The sequence below is a fragment of the Acanthaster planci genome, linkage group LG12 (genome assembly GCF_054643075.1).
Source record: "Acanthaster planci isolate LZ-2023a linkage group LG12, COTS_SCS, whole genome shotgun sequence".
Lineage (NCBI taxonomy): Eukaryota > Metazoa > Echinodermata > Asteroidea > Valvatida > Acanthasteridae > Acanthaster > Acanthaster planci.
The window spans coordinates 3,323,958-3,345,012 of record NC_141788.1 but is presented as its reverse complement, the minus strand read 5'-3'; the positions used below and the strand labels follow the sequence as shown (position 1 = coordinate 3,345,012).

Below are 21,055 nucleotides of genomic sequence, written 5' to 3'. Positions count from 1 at the left end.
AAGTAAACAATTTAGGGAGAACAAAAAAAAAAACAGAATTGGATGAAACCTACATGTGGCCTTGTGGAACCACAATTAGTTTGGTATAAGTTAAAGGTTTCTCAGTTTTATGAACGAGTCACAGATAGACCAAACAGGTGTACCCGTACCTTTCTGGCAGTGCAGAAACATTTTTTTTCATGCACTGGCATGTGGGCATACAGCAGAACATGAAATAACGCAGCACTGCATGCATGCTCCATGTTCACTGCTCTCTTCCCTCCAGATCCAAATCCGCTTGTGAAACAGCAGGGAATTGAACCCTGAACCCCCCCCCCACTTTCCCCATGTTCACCGTTGGATCTCTTGAATTGTCTGCCAGGAAAGAGTGGTTTGATTTTTTTTCCCAGGTTTTTTTTTTCCTAGTGTGTTAATTAAAAGTGAGCATGCAGGGTTCATCTCGTGATTGGTAGAGGTCGTGGTTGAGTTGTTACTGTTTTGGGAATTACAGATTTTTATTGTCTGAAATTTAACATAAAGAGACTGAACTGTTTTCCCCCCCCTCGAAATCATGCCATTTCTATTTTTCATTCTACAACCAGAATTTAAACAAATGACACTTGCGTGTGAGTGTGAAAGTGTGACATACTGTATTTTTTACTTCTGCTTTCAGTTATTGTTTCAGTGTAAACTTTGTAATAAATTTATATGAGACCAAAGAAATGCACAAAGAGCAAAACTTTTACTGGACTAAAACCGCAAGTGATGAACAAATAATTTTCCGTACAACCTTTCTCTGAAATTTCTGGTAAGGATAACAATCAAGACATAGTTCAACCACAGAGCGGAGTTTACATTTTCAATTTGGGTCATGTACAAAGGCCATGCTTCTATGCAGCAGGGGCAGATCCAGAAATTGTTGAGGGGGGATGGTTGTCAGGCCTGTCCGATTTTTTGTATGTTCACTTCTTGTTAACAGACGGGCGGAAAGGTAATGCATTACATTGTTAATGATGCATTTACATGTACCTTTATACATAAAGTAGGATGTCATCTTTCTTCATTACTTCAATAATTGTTATTTCATGATTTTATTTCTTGTATATACATGTGTCATAGACGGGGAGTTTGATCCACAGTCCCCTCCCTGGATCTTTGCCTGTTCCGATCATCAAATTCAAAAGAGCAGACCAATTAACTTCATGTCTGACTTTTATGTACATTCCTAGTGGGAAGTTGCGGGTATAGATACTATATTAACTTGGGTACTTCAATAAATATGGAGCCCCTGGCAAAGGCCAAACCTCTTTATTTTGGAGGCCTGTCTGAGGTTGTGTCTGACGTACAGGTATACATGTATGTGCACGTACAGTAGCCGCTGCGTGACTGCTGGGTACTTTGTCCTCCCTCAGTGTGCGTACCGTTCTAACGGATGTACCTGTAAGCCCTCTTGCAGTTGTGGGATTTTCTTCTTTTGTTCTTCAAATGTAAAAAGGCAATAGGCAGGATGTACATTTATTCACGCCAAATTGCATAAATGTTCCTCGTTCAGATCGGTATGTCTTGAAAACAACATGAAAAGAAGTGAAAAAAAAGACAAGATGGTGCAGTTTATTTGGATCCGTAGAGGTAGGCCGACACTAAAAAATATTTGGACAGTTCGCACGCATGCGTCGGCTTTCTTCCGGCAGTACCCTGTCGCCATCTGTTTGAGAGAACGGCACTTTGACCGTGTTACCGTACTTGCACAACCCTCTGTTAGAATTTATTGCTGCTCACTCAATGCATGCAGAAATATACAAGTACCAATGTTCGTGGCTATTCATGCAAGCAGTTCTCAGTTAAGTCATGTTCTGAGAGTCAGGAGTAATGGGGGGAAGATAAAAACCAGAGCGGACTTTAAGATGAGGAATCGCTGAAGGAACTTACCTGTAGATGAAGGGCGCCCATAGCAACAGGACTTCTTTCACCTCCTCGTGTATTTTAAGACAGCTGCGTATAATTTGAAAGGTCCCTCCTTTCCTGGCAGGTACGGGAGATGTTGCGAGTACGGGACTCCAACGGTGCTAGAATGCTGACACTCATCACAGAGCAGTTCATGGTGGACCCACGGTTACAACTTTGGAAGCAGCAGGGCACTCCGATGACGGACAAGCACAGGCAGCTCTGGGACCAGCTAGGTAAGGACACGTCGGCCTTCGTTAATACCAATCAAACATTACAATATTTCCCCCAATCCGCGTCCAAGGTTTACATCTCTCTCCATAATTCATCCAAATATGCGGGAGCTCCAAGTACATTTACACGTTGAGTTTCGGTAGGGGCTGTGATAAAAATAACAAGGTTTGCAGAGAATAGGCCCAATAGGTTTGTTGTGCCGCCTTGAGGCTGCATGCCGTTGTACAAAAACCGTCCAGTTTTCAAGATTAACCGAGAAACTATTCCTGCAAAATATTTTTACCCAAACTCCCTGTATCAAGATCATGTTTTTGTTTTGTTGGTTTGTTGTTTGCTTGTTTGTTTTTGCTTGTCTCTCCCTTTGGAGGGCTTGTTCAGTGGTTACTTAACAACACGAGAACTGCATCATTTTGCCTGGAAACACCAAAAATAACCGAGCTGGCATTCATTAAAGCGGAACATACTGCCAAGTTTAGCAATGCTGCATTGTTTCCCCTGTTTTTACCCCGTCTTCAAGAATTGAACCGGTACAGGGTTACAAACAGGAAGGCTGTGTTTATGCCCAAGGATGGACTTACATGGAGGTGATGTGACACATGAAGGCAGGCCAGGAATGGGAGAAGGAGGGAAGGGGGGGAGAGCGCGGTAGCGGACACAGCCAGGGGAGTCTCTGTAGGACCATAAAAATAAATATTACAGTCATTTAGAGCTGCTGACTTGAGAACTGGGACCCATTTGCATGTCTTTGTTTGGACCGTCTCATGAAATATACATGAAGTCAGATCAATTACTTGGTAACGACAGTTGTAGGAGCCCTGCTGGGGGAAAGAAGATAAAAATTGCCCATCCAAGGCAGGGAATAATGCTAAGGCAATGATGATTGCAGGGACGAAGATTGGTCCCCCCCCAAATATATGCAAAATTGTTCATGTTTTTTAGGTGGGTTCTGGCGTTTGAAGAGGGTGCTTGCATTCCTTTCATGTTTATAAATTGTTGGTAAAGATCCATATATAAATGACATGCATATTCAGGAGATTCTGAGACTGTCCCTAGCTCTCTGTTCGATCACAAAGTGGTTTATTTCTGGCTCCAATATTGGGAAAAAGAAAACACCGTGGTTAATAAGTACATGTACTCGTAGATAATTTGGTAAGCCTGGTGGCCACATACTTACTGGTGGAGGGGTTTGGGCATTGTACACATCTCAAGCGCAGTGCATGTTTCAGCTTAAAGCGCCTACACAGCATTCGGAGTGCCTAACTAGCATTTATTTTTTTGTCCCGGATAATACTGTACGCACACAGTTGTTTTTGCCGGGCAAATGAGCAATGTTCTATCGGCCATGTGTTGCCAACTCAGTGGGTCTGTTTGCTAATGATAATGAGGTCATTAATTGAAAACCAGCGGTGCAGGTGGGATTCTTTGTTCTCGTCCTTCAGTAGGGGAACATCAGCGTAGAAGGCATTTTGGAATCACATTAAAAGAGAACGGAACCACACTGCCATCTTGTATCGTGCATGTGTACATGCGTACAGACACGTACTCCATAAACAGCGATCTGTGCATGGTCAGATTAACTTGCTGGGAAGGTTGAAACTTTTCCACTTTACATGTACCGTGCATATGCAAGTACTGTACCATTTTGCTAGAATGTCACGCAGATGACTGTCGTGTTGCCTAATTTTCATAACAGTGGCCAAAATTTGCAGAAATTTCCCTGTTGATTGGTCGTGGCAAAAAGAGGTATATTTGCCCCTATTGCTTTTAAGTAGGGTTTTATTTTAGTGCTTTATCTGGTGGTTTGATAATGGAGTGAGATTTTTTGAAAAACTTGATAAAGTATTCTTTTGCTTTTGTGCTGATAGCCAGCTGTAATTTTACCACTCAGCAGTAGGCAAAAATATGACCTTAAATTAATGTAGAAAATTAATTCTTGGATTATGGCTGGAGTTTATGGCAAACATGTACATATGTCGGTTTACATGGCCTTAATCACACTTTTCACAAAACACCACCAGAAAAATTGAAAACTGCGAGGTGCTATCATTTTTCTTAATAGATCTAGTATTTGATGCATCCACAGAAGTCATGATTGCTTAATTTAGGAGAAATAAGTTTATGAAAGTGTTCATTTTGTAAAGGTTGATGCATATTTCCCGGCATTGATAATATACAGGTATCACATTGAAAAGCGCAGAATGGCACGATGCTACTCATCCAAACTTGGACAAATATTTAATAGCACACAACAGTTTCTCATACTGGTAGCAGTAACTGCTGCTGAATTGGATTAGAGCCAGCTACCTAATCCTGACAAACCCGGTGGTTGAGCCGTTAAAACGTCTGCACCCTTTAGCTGGAAGTCGTGGGTTCGAATCCTACCAGAGCAAGCATGTGATTTGTTCATTGGACCGCACTGAGAATACAGTGAGAAAATGCCTGGTATGAAAAACATAATCCTAGATTTGCCGACTCTTCGTGTATTGTTTTCCGTTCAAAATGGTGTCAACTTGACCCATGATTGGAACTGTACAGTGTTGAAAACTGTTCAGCATACGAGCCTGTTCAGTACTGTACCAGCAGTGCAGTAGGCACTCCTACAGCAACTGCAATGTGTCATCTGGTTAGCCTTTCCTATGTGAATGTTTATGGCATAAGGCTGAAGAAAGTAACGGAGAAGTTCATACTGATTCTCCTGTTGGTTGAAAGGAGGTGTTCTTTCTCTTTTAGCTTCAAGCAATCCCCATAAAAAGTGAAAGGCCTCCAGTATCAAGCATGGGATCAATACCGCGCTGCATCTTCATCGAATCTGGCCCCAGATGTTGTTCTTTATTCCTCCAATTAGCCCTGGCAATAAACTGGATATCAATAGCCATCATTGAGCGTTGCCAGGGTGATGCCACAAGGATGCAGGTCTACCAGTGACCCAGCCTTGGAGTTGGGAATTGAGAAATCAATCGCATGGAACTGGTGCACGCATCTGAACGGAGACAGAGAGTGGAGTGTAGGGGCCTACCGAATGGACGTTGTCCATAGGCTGTGCTGATTAATGAAGGCAGTTGTCATCAGTAGATGATTCCCGGCCTGTCGAAGGTGTCATCCACTGTGCCGCAGCACCAGTTGTCAACTGGTCAACTTCTCCTGACCTTTGTCCCTGGTACTAGATGGCCGTTGTTGATACAGGGACCAGCTTGATCTTTCCTTTTTCTCCAGAGCTGCTGTTATTTTTCCGATCAGCCTACGTTGCTCTTCTGTCTTAGCTGGTGTGCCCTATCAAATGAATGCTGATTTTAAAGTAATGTGAATGTCATCAATACAGTTTAACAGGAAATGTTCAGTGCAGCTCGGTAAAAGTCATCTTTTTCTCACCTGTGCAGGTTTTTGTAACCAAAAAGAACATACAAGTATTTTTCTTGCCTTTAGAATGACACTTTGCTGTCATCCTCTTTCATATCCATGATGTTGAAAGCTACATGTAGAAATACAAATCACAGAATAGGTTGAAGTGACTGGTATAGAGGGTTTGCATGGCTGCCATCTTGCCGGCCATTGCTTTTGTTGCACAAGGTATGCACAAAGGAGGCTTCCCTGTGGAAGAAAAGATCTACCCTGTAAGATGGCCACCTTGCAAAGCCTCTGTTGTGTTGTGGAGATATCGATCCTTGTGGTTAGTACAAGATTGTAGAGAGAACTTTTCTGAGCACCTCTCTGGTTCATGGCAAGCCACACTCGATACTTGGAGACGGTTTGTATTTCCACTAACGAAAGAATATCAACCTCTCAACCGTCCAACAAGCCACAACATCACTCCTGATTCCACAGCAAGGGCCCAAAACCCCGGGCAGCTAGCTGCCTGTGTACCCCCGGCAATGCCTGTCCAAGTGCGGACTGCAAGATAAACCGATAGAAGACCCAAGTGCCCCCTCTCTCCCCAGAGGAGAAATGATTCATGGACAGCATGCTGTGCCTGGACTTCCAGGAGGCCATTCGCTAGTCATCACTGGAGTAATTGATCATAAACACACCTTTGCCAGGCAGATTCCATTCCGGAAACAAGGGGAAGGGGGTAAAATGTCCACTCCTTGAAGAAATGGCATTGGGGAAGATTTTTGGGGGGGGGAAAGGAGAGATTAGTGACCAATCGCTTTTGGTAGAAGCACAAGTAATTTTTGTCCTGTGAACCTGGGTTTAGTTGCAGTAGTGGAGGTGTGCTGTGTATCTTGGAAGAACTCTTTCATGGTTGACCTTCAGAGCTTGACTAAATATGCAGCAGTGCTTGTACATGTAGTTACCTGCTCATGAGTTGACAGAAAGCCAAGCCCAAACATGTTTATGTGACGGGCCATGGCTGTGGCATGAAATCACACACCGTAGTTTATGGGAAGTAGCCACAGCCACGACCATGCACCCATGCGTTATTTTGAAGCCACAGACATGTCATTCAGACTCGGTCCAGGATCCAGGACTTTTTCTCCAGGCTGGAGATTTTTTTTAAATATCTCCTTTTTAACGGATAAGCGGGGAAACGAAAATGAAACATTATACATGACTTATATGTATATTGTTTACAATGGTATTGTTGCACTTGCATGTACTTGTGTTATTTTCTATTATTTTCTCCCATTGTTTGTCTTTTCTTTCGTCTCAGAGTGGAATGGGGGAAGGGTTCCCCTTGGATCCACACCTGCCTTGTGCAGACTTTCCTTTGCTTTTAAGAGTAGTTAAGAAAATCTAGAGGAAAATAATATAATTACTCACCGTGGGAACACTCTTTAGTTCAATTTTTTTAAACCAGGATTTCATTGGATGCTTTTCTGGATTTTGCATCGTGTAACCTCTGCCAAAAATTCCTTTAATATTTGCTTTAATTATGTTTGGTTTCTTGTTGGGTATGTAAAATCATATTGAAATTGAAGAATTGAGGGCTGCTAGGGTTTTAAGGCTGATTGAAAGCCATCATGAAACACTTCATAAAATTTGTGTCTTCTAAGTACGAAAGTCTGCCAGATGAAAGCAGTGCAAGTACATGTACTAACAAATAAAAACAGGAAGCTCCATTTTACCCTTACACTCATGATGTTAAAAAGCTAGACTTACGAGAATTGAAACCATAAATGGTAGGACAAAGTAGAAGTTTCCTCAGCTGACCATTTTTCTGTAAAAATTTTCACTGTAAATTTTGCCTGCATTCCCAAACTGTTCTACCATTAAAAGCCTGAACATAATTCTGCATGCACTTTGCCATCGCTCAATTCCCATGTAGATAGCTTCACACTAGGCTGCCCTGCCACACTCTGTAAAAACAAATCAACAGGGAGTCACTTTGGAGGTTGTTTTTGCTTGGTTTTTCATTTCATTTTCATAACCAACTGATTAAAAAGCAAAAGCTGGTCTTTGCTTTCTCAGAAAGGGCATTTCAGAATTTCCAAAGGGGGTTGGAGGCCCAAGAAGGAAGTACATGTACAACTGCTGCTGTTGGTCAGGTGTCAGATAGGCCTACCTGGGTGCCTGTCAGATGTTAGAATCCTGTTAACATCAGTGCACATTGTGTTCTGTTGGTTTTCAGTTTTAACACACAGTGCAATGGTGATTGCTTGGACATGTACTGGTCTAGCTTCATGAATAGGGCGGCGACCGTCACCCACCGGTACATGTACGTACATGTACATGTGTACAAAAGAGCAGAATGGTTCCAGCGCTGCTCAGACGCACATGTACACGTACATGTATGTGACCCAACCTAAAAAAATGAGTGGCAGGCCTTTAAAATAGTCGTGCACAGTTTACGTCAACCCTCACCTTTTTTCGTCTAGGTAATAACACAGAGAACGATGTGTCAAACCGAAGGGCTCAGTTTGCCCACTCTATATGCAAACTGAAACAAAAACGTAGTGAAAATGTGGCCCGCGGACTCATCTTTTGTGATCTGGTCACTTATAATTCATGCTTAGATTAGATAATACATGATACGGGATTGGAATGGGTTATGCGTCAGTGGCACACATGAATATATCTATCTACCCTTGTGTACTTTCAGAGAAATGGATAGGCTTGATTGTAAATGGTATTGTACTCGTACATTGATGTATTTCAAGCTTTATGTGGGAACATGATCATGGCACATATGGTCGTTCAAATTTTTCTGTTAAATTTCCATAAGAATTCATACAGTCGACATTCGGATCTGTTCACTGTAAATTCTCACAGTCTGTGTCAAGTTCCTGTGGACTACCGTACATGTACAGTGAACGGTTACAGTAATTTTTAAAAAGTCTGCGAAGTTGGCATACATGTATTCATGAGCTTTGCTGGAAATTCTAATCGGGAGAAATTCCAAGTGCTGCAGTTTGCATTGTTGCAAGGCTGCGAGGGATGCTCATATTCAAATCCACAGGATATACAAAATGTACATGTGAGCTGTGAGGAAATTAAACCAGGTCTGACGCCAGTCCTGGCAGTTCACGTCCAAATTATACAGCGGGCCCCACAAGCAGCCAGGAGCAGTTGGTTGCAGCCAGCATCCTCACCACCAGACAAAGGGTTTCATTATTCCTAAGTGTTCTATTCAACCACAAATAATTGTATTTGCTGTGATCCGATCATACCCCGAGCCCTAACCAGGCATGCATATGGATGGGGCCTTAATCAAGTCCCCACTGTTCCCCGGCTGTATGCGGGAATTAAATACCCACCCAAGCCTCTCAAGGCAATTATGCTGATGAAGTTTGGGACTTATTGAAAAATCGGAATTCATGGATATATCATGTGATAGCATTTGCTGACATCCAAGCCTCACTTCCTGGAATAATTTGAATCGGTAATGTTTGTCGGAGACGTAGGGAGGAAGAAAATGGATTTTGGAGCTGTTAACCTGTAGTGTCAGCAGATGCTGGCTGCTTCTGTCCAGTGAAAGAATTTGAGCTGAAATGTACACGTGCATGTAAATTGCTTTGATGGTCATTTCTGCCGTGTTTACTTTGTCATAAAATTGTACCTGTCTCGCATCCGAAAACATCAAATGTTGCATTCTTCTTGTTTTGTAAGAGTGTCAAATTTTGCATCGGATAGACCTTTTTCTGGTTGACAAATACAGGAAAATGTCCAGGGGGGGGGGAAATGTCCAATTTTGAATAGATTCCTTCTTAGTGTACGTGTACATGTACATTCCATTGTCCATTTGTACCAGTGCACGCATGCAGGAAATGTGTCTCACTGTTTACACGAATGCTGGAAGCAGACGGTGGAGAGAGAGAGAGTGAACGTGAGGCAGCCGGACACCAACTGATCTCACAATGGAATGCAGTGTCTATTGCCGCCCCCCCCTCCCAACACTGACACGCATACCCAAGGCATTGTACACACCAGCCTGGCTCTCTTTACAACCCAGTAATGTTGACACTACTGTCGGAACACAACAGCGGCACACCACCATACGGGCAACTGGCGTCGAGTAAGATAGACAGAGCTACGTAGGCCTCGCTCTCAATTGCTGTGGTGCCGCATGCATAAACACACGACGGCGGAGAGGGAAAGATTGACAGAATAGTGGCACCGTACAACATAAGCTTTGTGGTGTCCCCTCCAGTTCACCATCTGTTTATCCCTGGCTCTCTCGTTGGTCGCTGCCATTAAGTTAAAGAGTCTGGTCTGATTACGGACCCCTCCACGGATGAATTGCCGTATAGATTTATTGCAGAGCTTTGTCGTTGTTTGGTTGACATAGCTGCTCTGCAAGGGAAATATGAATGAGACATTACGTGCTCCCTCTTCCTCTCCCCCCGTCCAATTTTTTTTTCATTTTTTTTTATTCTTTCTGGGGAGCTAAGATGTTGACAATAGTTGTCCTTGTCGTTGGTTCAGCCGCAGCTGTACAATGTCATGTCGAACAAAAAAATTGATGGCAGGCAACAATAGTCGTTAGTGTTGGCCCTCTAATGGCGGAGCTGTAATTTGATATGCGTGTTTGAGAGGAAATATGCCTGGTGCTAAATGCTGCCGCTGTTGTCTTGCACAGAAGATTCACAGTGACATTGTTGGCTCTTCCTTGAAAAAAAAAAAAAAAGGCGGGGTGCCTTAATAGAGGGAAAATGTATTCTTTTGGAAGGATGAATTGTCCATGTCCTTGTATCCTCCCATTTTAATTCTGGTTTTGTCCATCAACAATTAGGCTGTTAAACTGATTTTTGCTCTTGTGAATCACAGTGTTGAATTCTCACAAATAAACCGGGAGTAGAAATGCAGATTTGTCTAGAGGAAAGAGTGTGTCCAATGGAGATTTATTTTCAACTAAATTTGAGTGAGAAAAACAAATTTGGATGCATCTAGCCTGGTTAACTTTTAAAGATGTCAAATTTCTGCTTCTTTTTCCTCTTTGCTGCACATATCATTCAGCAGGTTCCTGCTCAGTGAACCATGGACAATGAGAATGCAGTGATAAGAAGGCAAATATTTATTGGTTGGCGCAACATAATGTGTAGTCAATTTGAAAGTTTGTGTAGCCTTGCTTGTGGTTGGTCAACGTGCAAATGTACGTATACGTTTTTTGGCGTGCTTATCTAAACCCCATCTGTAAGTATTCCCTGCAGCAGGCGTCTGGTATCGTGCGTACCGTGCACGCACTGCATTGTACTTCATGCTGTGATGCTCCCTGACTGTGTGCCAAAGGTGTGCGCCCGACCCTTGAATGGAAAGAGGAAAACCGAAAGGAGGACAAAATATGGCTTCGCTGGTTTTAATTTAGCGCCGTTGGAGTGTGTCACACTTTCTTGTCATCCAGTCATTGTGGAGAACAAAATTCACCATGCATAGAGAAGTGTTACGGCCTTCCAGCTACGCGTTGTGTACTTGTTCGTTCATGTACGTGTACATGCGCTTGATCAGGAGACATCCATCATGTGTTGGTGCGTGTCTACTTTTCTTTTCTTTTTTTTATCGAGGGTGCAAAGCGAAGACCTCAATGATAAGGACTCACTGAGTTGATACCTTCCCAGAGAGAAAAACAAAATCAGATGCAGCGATACTGGGCCATTGGTTCTGTATAACGAGAGTTTTTTTTATATTTCGTGTCTATAATTTTCCTAATCAAGAACAGGATTCAGTCATCAACTGAGAATATTCCAGATGGGCACTGTTTTCTTTGTTTTATTTCATGAATGTATTTATTTTTTGTTTGTTTTGTTTGTTTTGGTATGGAGTTGGGTCCCCACATTGCCTGTTTCCTAGGTCGTATCGATACCTGTCATGATCCCTGACAACATGGAATACTAACGCTTTGGTAGTACATGGATATCACTTTTAACATTTTCAAATCGAGAAATGATGGACAGCGACATTTACTGCTGTTCGCCAGGATCAATATCATGAAATCCACCGAATCCATATTAGAAATGAAGTGGGAGATCTTTTGAGACAGTTCGTCGGAGGCAAACATACCTGTTTGTATCAAGTTTGAGCCGGTGTGCACATGCCCCAAATGCCGCACATGAAAGGGGACCAGTTTGTTTGTCTTTACCTGTCGTCTCAAAGAGTCTCCCATCGGGGAAAGGAAGACACTGTTGAATTGGACACCACTCTTGTTAGATAAACAGTAACAAGTAGTATACTACTTCATGTCTTCATTGTACAGCGCATTGGAACATATCTTTATGAAAGTTGCGCTTTATAAATGAATAAATTATTGTAATTATTTTTATCATATTCTTAGTTGTTTGAAGGCCCAGAAGTTGTTTCCGTGTTTTTATTGTTTCCTGTTATATGTGTGTGTTTGTCTGTTACGTTTGCACTCTCTTTCTACAAAAAAAGAAAGAATTTTGGAATGCATTTGATACCACTTATCAGTGTGGCATGTATTTACCATTTATTACAACCCGAGTGGGCTAGATAATCTTTAATCACAGACTGAAGAGCCCTCATTTTACTTGGTCAGTTAGGTTGCATTGTGGACCAGGTTTACCTTTTTCTTGGCAAGTACCCAACGTCTGCAAATGCAATTACACGCCAAGACTGTACAACCATGCACGTTTCCACCGAGTTGTGATGAATCCCACCTTCCACTTATGGAGTTAATAAGACAGCGCCAGACCCCACCAAACCCCCAATTTCCCCAAGCCGTTAGAATGAAAAATAAATTTCCTGCCCTTGTAAATTTTTTTATATTTTTTTGGTCCCCCTCACTCCCTCTTGAAAATCACTTTCATCGTGTGCACTCCCTCGCATTACAGGTTTGCTGTGGATGGTTGTGGTGATGAATCCCGGCTACACCCAGAGGGAGAAGATGACATGGAAGGAACAGCTGTTGCAGTGGGGGTCCAACGACCTCTGTCCCCTGGAGGATGCTGACGCCAGGAACAACCTGACCAACCCCTCTCTTGTTGGTGTTTTGAATAACCCCCCAGGTAAGGAGGACACTGTTTTCTGAAATGCCAAGATGTCTGAACCTTAAAATTACATACGTGTACATAAAAGGACTGTCTGTACCATGTAGATTAGACCCTAAATGCCTCATCTTAACGAGTTTGTCATTGGTTCAGAGGCATCTTTGCTCCCCCCCCATCCAAAGCTGCCTGACTTCTCTTCCTCATAAGTCTGTTCTCAAAGTTGGCTTCATCTCAGGCTGTGACATTGTAACCCTTCATGGGCCTCAATGTCTGGCTGAATCAAAGGGACTCCCAATTTGGACTTCATGTCAGACAGTTTGATGTTCCAGCAGCAAAGTAAATCAGCTTCTACTTCACAGCTTCCGAAAGTTGGGGAACTTGAGGAAACAAGGCAACAAAAGCGAGGGGAAGAATAAAATAGATACAGGTTTGAGAAATGGCTGCCTCACCGGCAGGTGTCAACCCCCCTCCCCCGGCCCGGCCCTGCCCAATTTCAGGGGTATAATGCTGAAAACATTGCACCGCGAATTCATACCCATATAAAAACTAGTCGTGGGCAGAGTAAAAAGACATGACACTTTGGTTGGCAACCTTTTCTAGCCAAGCAGGTATTTTTTCCTGCTTGGCAACTGTTTAAGCTCAAAGCACTAGAACCGCCACAAAAACTTGGGGCCTGTTCTGGCATGGTTGCAATAACCTTGTGGAAACGCCCTCCCTCGCAGCTGCCTCTGATGCCGACAGACCCCGCACGATCTTCACGCGCGCCATCGAGGCCTGCGATCTGCAGTGGAACGACAGCCATCTGCAGGGAATTCTCAACAACAAGCTCTATCACAGCATTCACCACGCCGACACAGAGTTTGGCGGATTTGACTCGGAGGGCCACCCTCTCTGGTCAGGTAAGTTGTTCTACTCATTCCCTCCCCCCCCCAAACACCAAGTTTTGCCTACTCTGGTTTGTATACCTCATAAACTCTCGTGAGCATTGGTACTCTGCTACTTCTGTCCCTCTCACCACGCCCTTACTGATTGCCACAGCATTTGTGGTGCTGTCATAAAGGCTTTACATTGTTTCGACAGTCGGAATTTCACTTTAATTCAGTGCACCTTTTGGATTTGAGGACCCCCCTTGTTAAAAAACTGCAAGTAGTCCTGGCACACAAAATACAAAATAAGGATCCCATATCACTTTATTCTCTTCGATGAGCTTGGCCAAGTGCCACACATTTGCTTAAAAAAACATAGGTTAAGTTTAGATAGATCTATTTCCATCTGAAGCTGTGACTAGACGTTTCTATTGTGACCATTTAAAAAAAAAACTTACCTTTTAGTACTCCATAATCCATTTGCATAGCTGTGGAGAGAATGTGTAGAAATGGAGACTAGGTACCAGATGTAAAAGTGTCAGACTGTTTGCAACGGGCGCTAGTTGTTAAGAGATTTTTCATGTGACGTAACATGACGGGTAAAGTCATTTCAAGAAGCGTACCGTGTCCGTGGAGGCGCATGCATGATTGAATCTGTGCATTTCAATTAGCAATTTCACGTATGCAAGATTGTTGAGAAACTTCGAAGACGCATGCGTTTCCGCACACGTCTGTGAATCGAACGCTGACCGTCAAAAATCAAGTGAATGAAAATTCTCTATACATGCATTTTCCTCTGTTGCACAAGTTTTCAGGTTTCAGGATTCTCATACTCAGAACCCAAAAGAGTACCAGGTTTTTCACCCACCAGGAAGTGCTTATAAATCAGGTCGATTCTGGGTTTGGGTTTAATTTTCCCCTTTTCAATTAATACAGTTTGTATATATGCACTTCTTACGATTAATCTGTATTTAAAAATTTATTTGCTGTTAGAAAAGCAGCCTACAACTCTGATTCTAATAAATTTGAAACGTAACACGTTGTGTGATAGTTAATAGTCCAGACACTGTAACGTCCATTCGTCATCAGATAGGCAAGTGTGAGTTCTGTACCCGAGATTAATTTATGGCCCAGAAGAAACCCGACCCAACGGCACAATATGATTAATAAACTTCAACACGTTGAGCTGGCTAACAGACATATATTCATGATGCTCTTTTTTTTCCCCCAACCCCTTTTCCTTTTAAACGTCAATGGATATGGCCACAGTGCGTTCATTAGTTAATTGCAGTCCCTGGTCAGGATGGTCTGGGTTTGGACACATCACCGCACACTTCACAGATGCTGTTTTCAGAAGTTTTTTTTTACAATGATATCTCTGGTAGCCACATCTTGATACAATGAAACTAGTGCATTTAACTTTCATGGTGTGCATCCCTCATGCAAGTTCTGCTTGATTTCATTCATTCTCGCCGTGGTGACCTGCTGGCTGCGCGACCTTAGGTTGTATCTCCTGGCCATCAGTATAATGGACCCAATCAACAGCCTGCATTAACATTTTATTGTTGCCAGCAGTAAATATTATGGTTGTTGTAGTGAACTAGCAGCTTATTGAGTTTGAGTCAGAAAAACGTGACGGTTGATTGATATTGACCAATGAGAATGCTGCAGAGGTCTAATTTGTTTGATTTTGAAACTTAACAATGATTTTCATCGACAACTTTTTCAAGGCTTACATTTTCAGCTGAGAAAGTGGACCATAAACTTTTTTTTAAATACCAGTTCATGTGTTTCTTCACTTGCACTTTCACATTTGAATGGAAACTTTAAAAAAATACGTGTCAACATTGATTGCATTGACAGCCTGCTCTTCGTAAACTCTGCCCAGAGTAAATATTTCGACATGCTCGAAAGTCAGCGCGGCATCTCACAGTTGTTATGGAATTTCTTCTGAGTAATTTTTTGTTTTATTTCCAAGAGGGAAGAGCAGACATAGCTTGAAATGTTTCGCCATAAAAGAGATAACCCCCCCGGGGGTAAAGTTTCTGGGATGTCTTTCTGGTCACTGGTTGTCAATTGCATGAGAAAGATCCTTACATTGTTCATTAAAAATGTTAGAAGGGAAATCCAAGGACCATTTTTTTCGCTTTCTTTCTTTGTTTGTGCTGTGGGAAAGACAGAGTATCTATTGAAGGCAGGCCTTCTTTAGATGTTTTGGTTTCTCTCCCAGCAGGGTAAGGTAGGCTTGAACCCGATTGCAGTTCAGTGCACTATTTCCTGCTCCCACAGTGGGAAAGGGGGGGTTGACTCCATAGTATAACCACGGCAGGCCCACAGGGCTCCCGATCCACGGCATGACACAGTGCGCGCACACGGCTGGATGAATTAGCCGGCCCGCTGATAAGCCAGTTTACCCAATATGCATTGCATTTGGTAGCTGTTCTTACCTTGCCTGCAGGCTTGTTGCTCCCACTTGCTCTGTCGTCTAAGATATATTTATATATATATCCTGCGTGGCGTGTTAGTGCAGTGCACTGTGTCAGATTTCTCACGGGCACAAATATGAAAATTGGTTTCCCCATATCAGTTTTTCACAGATGTAATTGACTCAAAGCTGTCGTGGCGGTTACGTTTCAGCTTCTCTTGGTTAGTCAAAACAAGACTGAGTGTCGAAACACCTTTTGGTGGTAAACACAAAATAGAAAACAGAAACATAACAGACAAGAAAAACGAAGCCTCCATTGTATGCAGAAGCTGTTTTCTGGAATAGAGACATTGGAAGAGTAGCGTGGATGAGAAAGTAGCCTTGTTTGTAGTGGATGACATCGCATTGGCATTACCAAGCTCTGCAATAGTAATGGTTTTTAGAAAGATCTCATTAGTCCCTGAATTCCGGAATTGGATCAGGGTTGAGGGCAGAGCGTCAGCGTCAGCAGCAGCAGCATGGTTCAGGCCCCTGCTGGTCTGTCCAGGCCGGCCATAGCCAGACGAGTTGACAGACCAATATTCCCCCTTTCTTTTCTTACTCCATGTGTGTTTGTGTGCGTGTGTGGTGCTATGCAGATCCAACACTCTGCCGCCAGAGTTGCCTTCGCTGGGGGAAGGTGGGAAGGGGGAAGGATGGGGATTGCAGCTAGCTTGTATATCGTCTCTGCACACTCACTGTGTTACAACCTTGTCTGGAACTGAAGCCCTGCCTGGCATGATTAGATTCAGGAGGTTTTGGGGAGGGAGGGGGAGAGAGAGAGGGCGAGGGGAAGGGAGGGTTATCTTAGACATTCTGGCTCAGGCAGTGCTGTTTACTGGGGCAGCAAACGGGATCAGGATTGACCGTGGCCTCCCCATGTTTCTTTGTGCAATCCCGCTCAAGTGAATTATGAGGTTAGCCTGCTAGGCAGTGGTGTTGACGTAAACTTGAAATCTAAATAAATGACTCACTGCCTATTCCTACCCACAGTGATTACTTAGACTATCTCAACAGAGATTACGGTACTTTTCCTCTCTCCGATAAATTAAGACATCCAGTCGTGTAAACTGACCTTCTAAAAATACATGCACAAGCTGCTTCGTAAACCTGACTCCCTAAAAATATGTCCTTATTGATGTTTGCTCGGTTCTCATACACAGCCAAATAAACACATTTGACACATGTAGCTTCAGTGTTTTAAAAGCGATAATAAAATTAAGTTTTATTGAAAAATCCCTCAGCTTTTTTTTTTTTAATAGAAAGTATGTTCAGTTCCACTTGTGTGTGAGAGCACCATCTGGATCAACAATTCTTGAATGACCGTCAGGGGTAGACTCTGTTCAAATTTGTTCATTTTTATCCGAAAACAGAAGAAGCATATTTTCAGCGTTTGACCTGAAGTGATGGTGTTCAGTTCATTAGAAAGGGGTCTTCTTGTGCTGGAAAATTGCCCCCAAGAATTGAAAATCTTCAAAATGGCTGTCTTCCTTAGCATTGGGTGCATTTGCCCATTTTTGGAGTCAATGAGACTGCTCGCACATGAAATGAACGCAGATGCACATAGTCCATGTACCGTAGAAGCGTCTGATCCATGTTCCCGTTTGGTATATTTGGGATGCCGGGCATTCTGGTGCTGAAAACATCACGTTCACCGTGCTGCCGAATGCAGTTCCTGTCAAACATTGCCGCTACATCAACATCGTTGTTGCCACGTCAATGCTATTATATTGTGTACAACACTGGCCACCAACAAAAATTGAGTCTGTTTGGATTTTGATGGTTGGTTTAATCACGGCAGATGATGACCCAAGTCTATTTTTATGGCAACATGGACCCTTTGAGGTATTGCATGTGCACATGCATCAATTCCCACATACATGAAAATGATATGGAACAAGCTAATCCTTTGATGCACGTTGCACCACAACCCACTCCAGGATATTTTATTGCAGTATCAGTCTGGCCGCCTCTCAATCTTCTGTCTAGGGCTTGGTCCATGTTGTCACCCATTGGAAATACACAGGGACATGCCGAGACATAGCCAAAGCTCTAGTAGCCTGTTTCTGACATGGCGTTTCATGTTTTCCATTGTTGAGACCATGCTTTTGATTTGTTCCTCCCCCCATCAGTTTTGGCAATAGATTGAACCCAAAATATGCCTCATCAGAATCTTACTTGAGCTGCACACCTGTCTATTTCATTTTTACCTCGCTTTTTTGTGTCGTAGTTCTATATTTAAAGAATTGCAGTGGCAGGAGAGAAAACAATCAAAATCTTTAATTTCTTCTGCCATGCAGTTTTCAATCTGGAGTTCGTAAATCAAGCGGAAGAAGGAACAGGGCCAAAAGCAAATGAAAAAACGGTTTTGACGATTACGCCTCGAGAGGACTCTGTGCACTCAGAACGAACAAAATTCCCTCCCGCAGTTGGTTTTCGCCAAATTATAAATGCGCACCAAGCCAGCCACTCAGTACGTCGTACCCAGTGCATTATAAAAGGAGTGCCCAGCGTGCAGACGGAAGAACAGAAAGGTTTTTCACCTCACGGTGTCCTTGTCTTGTGGGAATGCGCCATACATGTACGTGTATGTCCACCTGCAGCGGTCACCCGTTCAAGCGCAGTGCAATTTTCATGTGCTGTTTGAACCGTAACAAGTATGTATTATTTACTATGGGTATATGCGTGACCTGTTTTGCGGTACACTGTGCATTCGCGTGACACCAGAGCATAGGTCATCTCTCTCCTGTTTTTTTCCATGTAGTTTTAAAATTTTTTTTTTCTCTTCTTGTACCCCTTTTATTAAGTGCCCCGGATTTCCTGCCTTTTAGACTTGATGTTTCCGGGGTTCCTTCCATAGAGCTCCTTTCAAATTTGGATTTTTGTCTAATAAAAAATATATAAAAGTTTGCTATGGAGGAAGAGTGCTCATTGAGCAAGTTTTATAGTTGATCATATTTGGATTCTTGGTTTTGTTTTTATTTTGCCTCAAGTTATTATCAGTTAATGTGACAACTCTTAAACTACAGCTAGCTATTGCTAATGTCCGGTGTTTCAGCAACTGTATTCGCACAAGGAGTTTTAAACAGTTGAACAGTTTCAACTTTGGTCACTTTGCCCGCAAATGATACAGGCAGATTAGAGCTGCTTGGCATTCACGGCAACCTTAAGAGTGAACCAGCCTGTGACTTGTTGTTACTTACACGTCATCTTCCTCTTCTTTTCCTGTTGTTTTTAGAGCATCTACCCACAGCCTGTGCCCGAGTGGATGCCTTGCGATCGCACGGCTACCCGAAAGATGCCTTAAGGCTAGCCGTCAGCATCGTCCGTAACCTCAAGAAGCAGCAAAGAGACAGCCTTAAACAACTCAGACCATGTGAGTCCCATGCGCTCCTATAAAACCTGCCCCACCTCTGAGAATAGGACAGAGGAAATGTCAAAGCATTTCAAATTCTGTTTTGTCAATTAGCTTTTTGCTTAGCCAGACTACCCAAAATACTTGGACATCTGTGAATTTTGCAAAGTAGCCAGCATTCTCTCGTAGTGGAAGAGCCATCACCAATTCTAACAATCAGAGCATTCTTAAAAGCTCCACAGCTTCACTGAGAATGTTGGAATTAATCAATTCTCTTTTCAAGATAACCAAGCGGACTCCGATACGTTTCATCGTCACCTCTGTCATGCAGCGCGCTTTTCTCCTTGCCCGTAAGTGTGTTCAAAGTGTGGACAAAGCACAGACGACAAGGAAAACGTTGAAGCTTTTTGTTTGTTAAAACAGAGGCTCCTGGTTAAGCAATTTTCCCCTTTGCATAGACTAAAGTTTACTTTCAAAACGGGGCACCACGACACAAACAACGCCTTGTCACCTACCCCTTAATGGTATTATGAAACAGACTCATCTGCCCTTATGGAAGCAAATGGGCAGTTTTGTGACTTAATTTGCAGGAGTTCCTTCCCAAGTTGTCATCGACCGATTCCTCCCAGATAGACACACCACAGGCAGCCAGACCCCCCTCCCCATAACCCACTACACCTCCCCTCCTAACGTCTCATAATTTGGGCCCTCTGCAGGCTGGTTCCTGGCTAGGGGTCTGGTTCCTTCCTCCCCCATCATCGACTCTAATTAGCATTAATTACTTGTGATGTCTAAATTAGGCGGGGTGGATGATGCAGCAACTTTCGGGATCACTTCTAATTAGCCAGCTCATGGGGTCTAATGCAAAGTGCGCACGTAGTGATTAAAATGTCCAAGGTGCCAAGACATACAATGACATGTGGAATGTCACTTCGGATTTGCTTTCAGTTTTGTTTTTGTCGAAATAGCCATGGTCCGTTTTCTGCAGGAGTGGGAATCTCACTGTCAGACACCTGCCGAGGCAAACATTAAAAGGGTTGAACCCAAGGAAATGATTGTGCCATGCTGCATTTTCCCGCCCACACACGGGGATGCACCTGCGGGTGTCACCAGAATTTTTTTCCCACAGGGAGAGGGGGGGCATGAGACAAAGCACTTATTTGTAGAAAGCTGATTAACTATCAAAGATGAAAAGGGATCGATTCCAAGGTACATGTCTTTTCAAATACATTTTTCGTCCCCTTACCTCCTTTTTTCATCTCTCTCGCTTTTTCTTTCATTTTTGTCCTTTTAATTTTTTTTCATTTTTTCCCCCGAGGGAGGCGAGTCAAGTTTTCCCCTCCCCTTGATCTCCCCCTTTGCGACACCCATGGGTGTGGCAAGTTTTTCCCCCTTGTAACCCCCCCCCCCCGAGATACCCATGGGTGTGGGGACGATTGTAGGGATTACAAGGATATCAAGCACGAGCCAAAGGAGGGGGTGTGTCCCAGGAACTGATCTTCATTGCCGATCCTAGCAAGTCTGGATTTTGCCAGGTGGCTGTGTTTGAGCTCATTGGGCGCAACCCCGTTGGAAAAATGTGGTTTTTCTTTCTCGTTTTAAGGTACTAATCTTTGTCTGCTGGCAAGATGTGCTGCTGCATCCTCGCAGCTTAGGGTGTGTTGTAAGAATGGAAGGAAGCTGAAAGGCGCAGTCATTACAGGGGAGTTAACCCTAGACGTCTGTGCCTTGTGAACCCTCTTGATAACAACCCCCCCCCAAAAAAAAAAAGAGGAGGAGGGAAACCAAATCTGAAGTGACCTCGGAGATTGTGGAAGTGGGGCTCGCTGAGCTGAAT

The 21,055-nt window shown here is 43.2% G+C and overlaps 1 protein-coding gene across 2 annotated transcripts in view; it reads left to right on the top strand.

Moving 5' to 3' along the window:
• The window catches only part of LOC110977419 (zinc finger SWIM domain-containing protein 6-like), a 66,390-nt gene that overhangs the window by 33,525 nt on the left and 11,810 nt on the right, over positions 1-21,055 (top strand). For both annotated transcript variants that reach the window (XM_022231531.2, XM_022231529.2), the window contains exons 4-7: positions 2,009-2,159; positions 12,378-12,551; positions 13,256-13,432; positions 19,102-19,239. In XM_022231531.2, the coding sequence (XP_022087223.2) occupies positions 2,009-2,159; positions 12,378-12,551; positions 13,256-13,432; positions 19,102-19,239 (640 nt within the window). The remainder of the gene's footprint in view (positions 1-2,008; positions 2,160-12,377; positions 12,552-13,255; positions 13,433-19,101; positions 19,240-21,055) is intronic.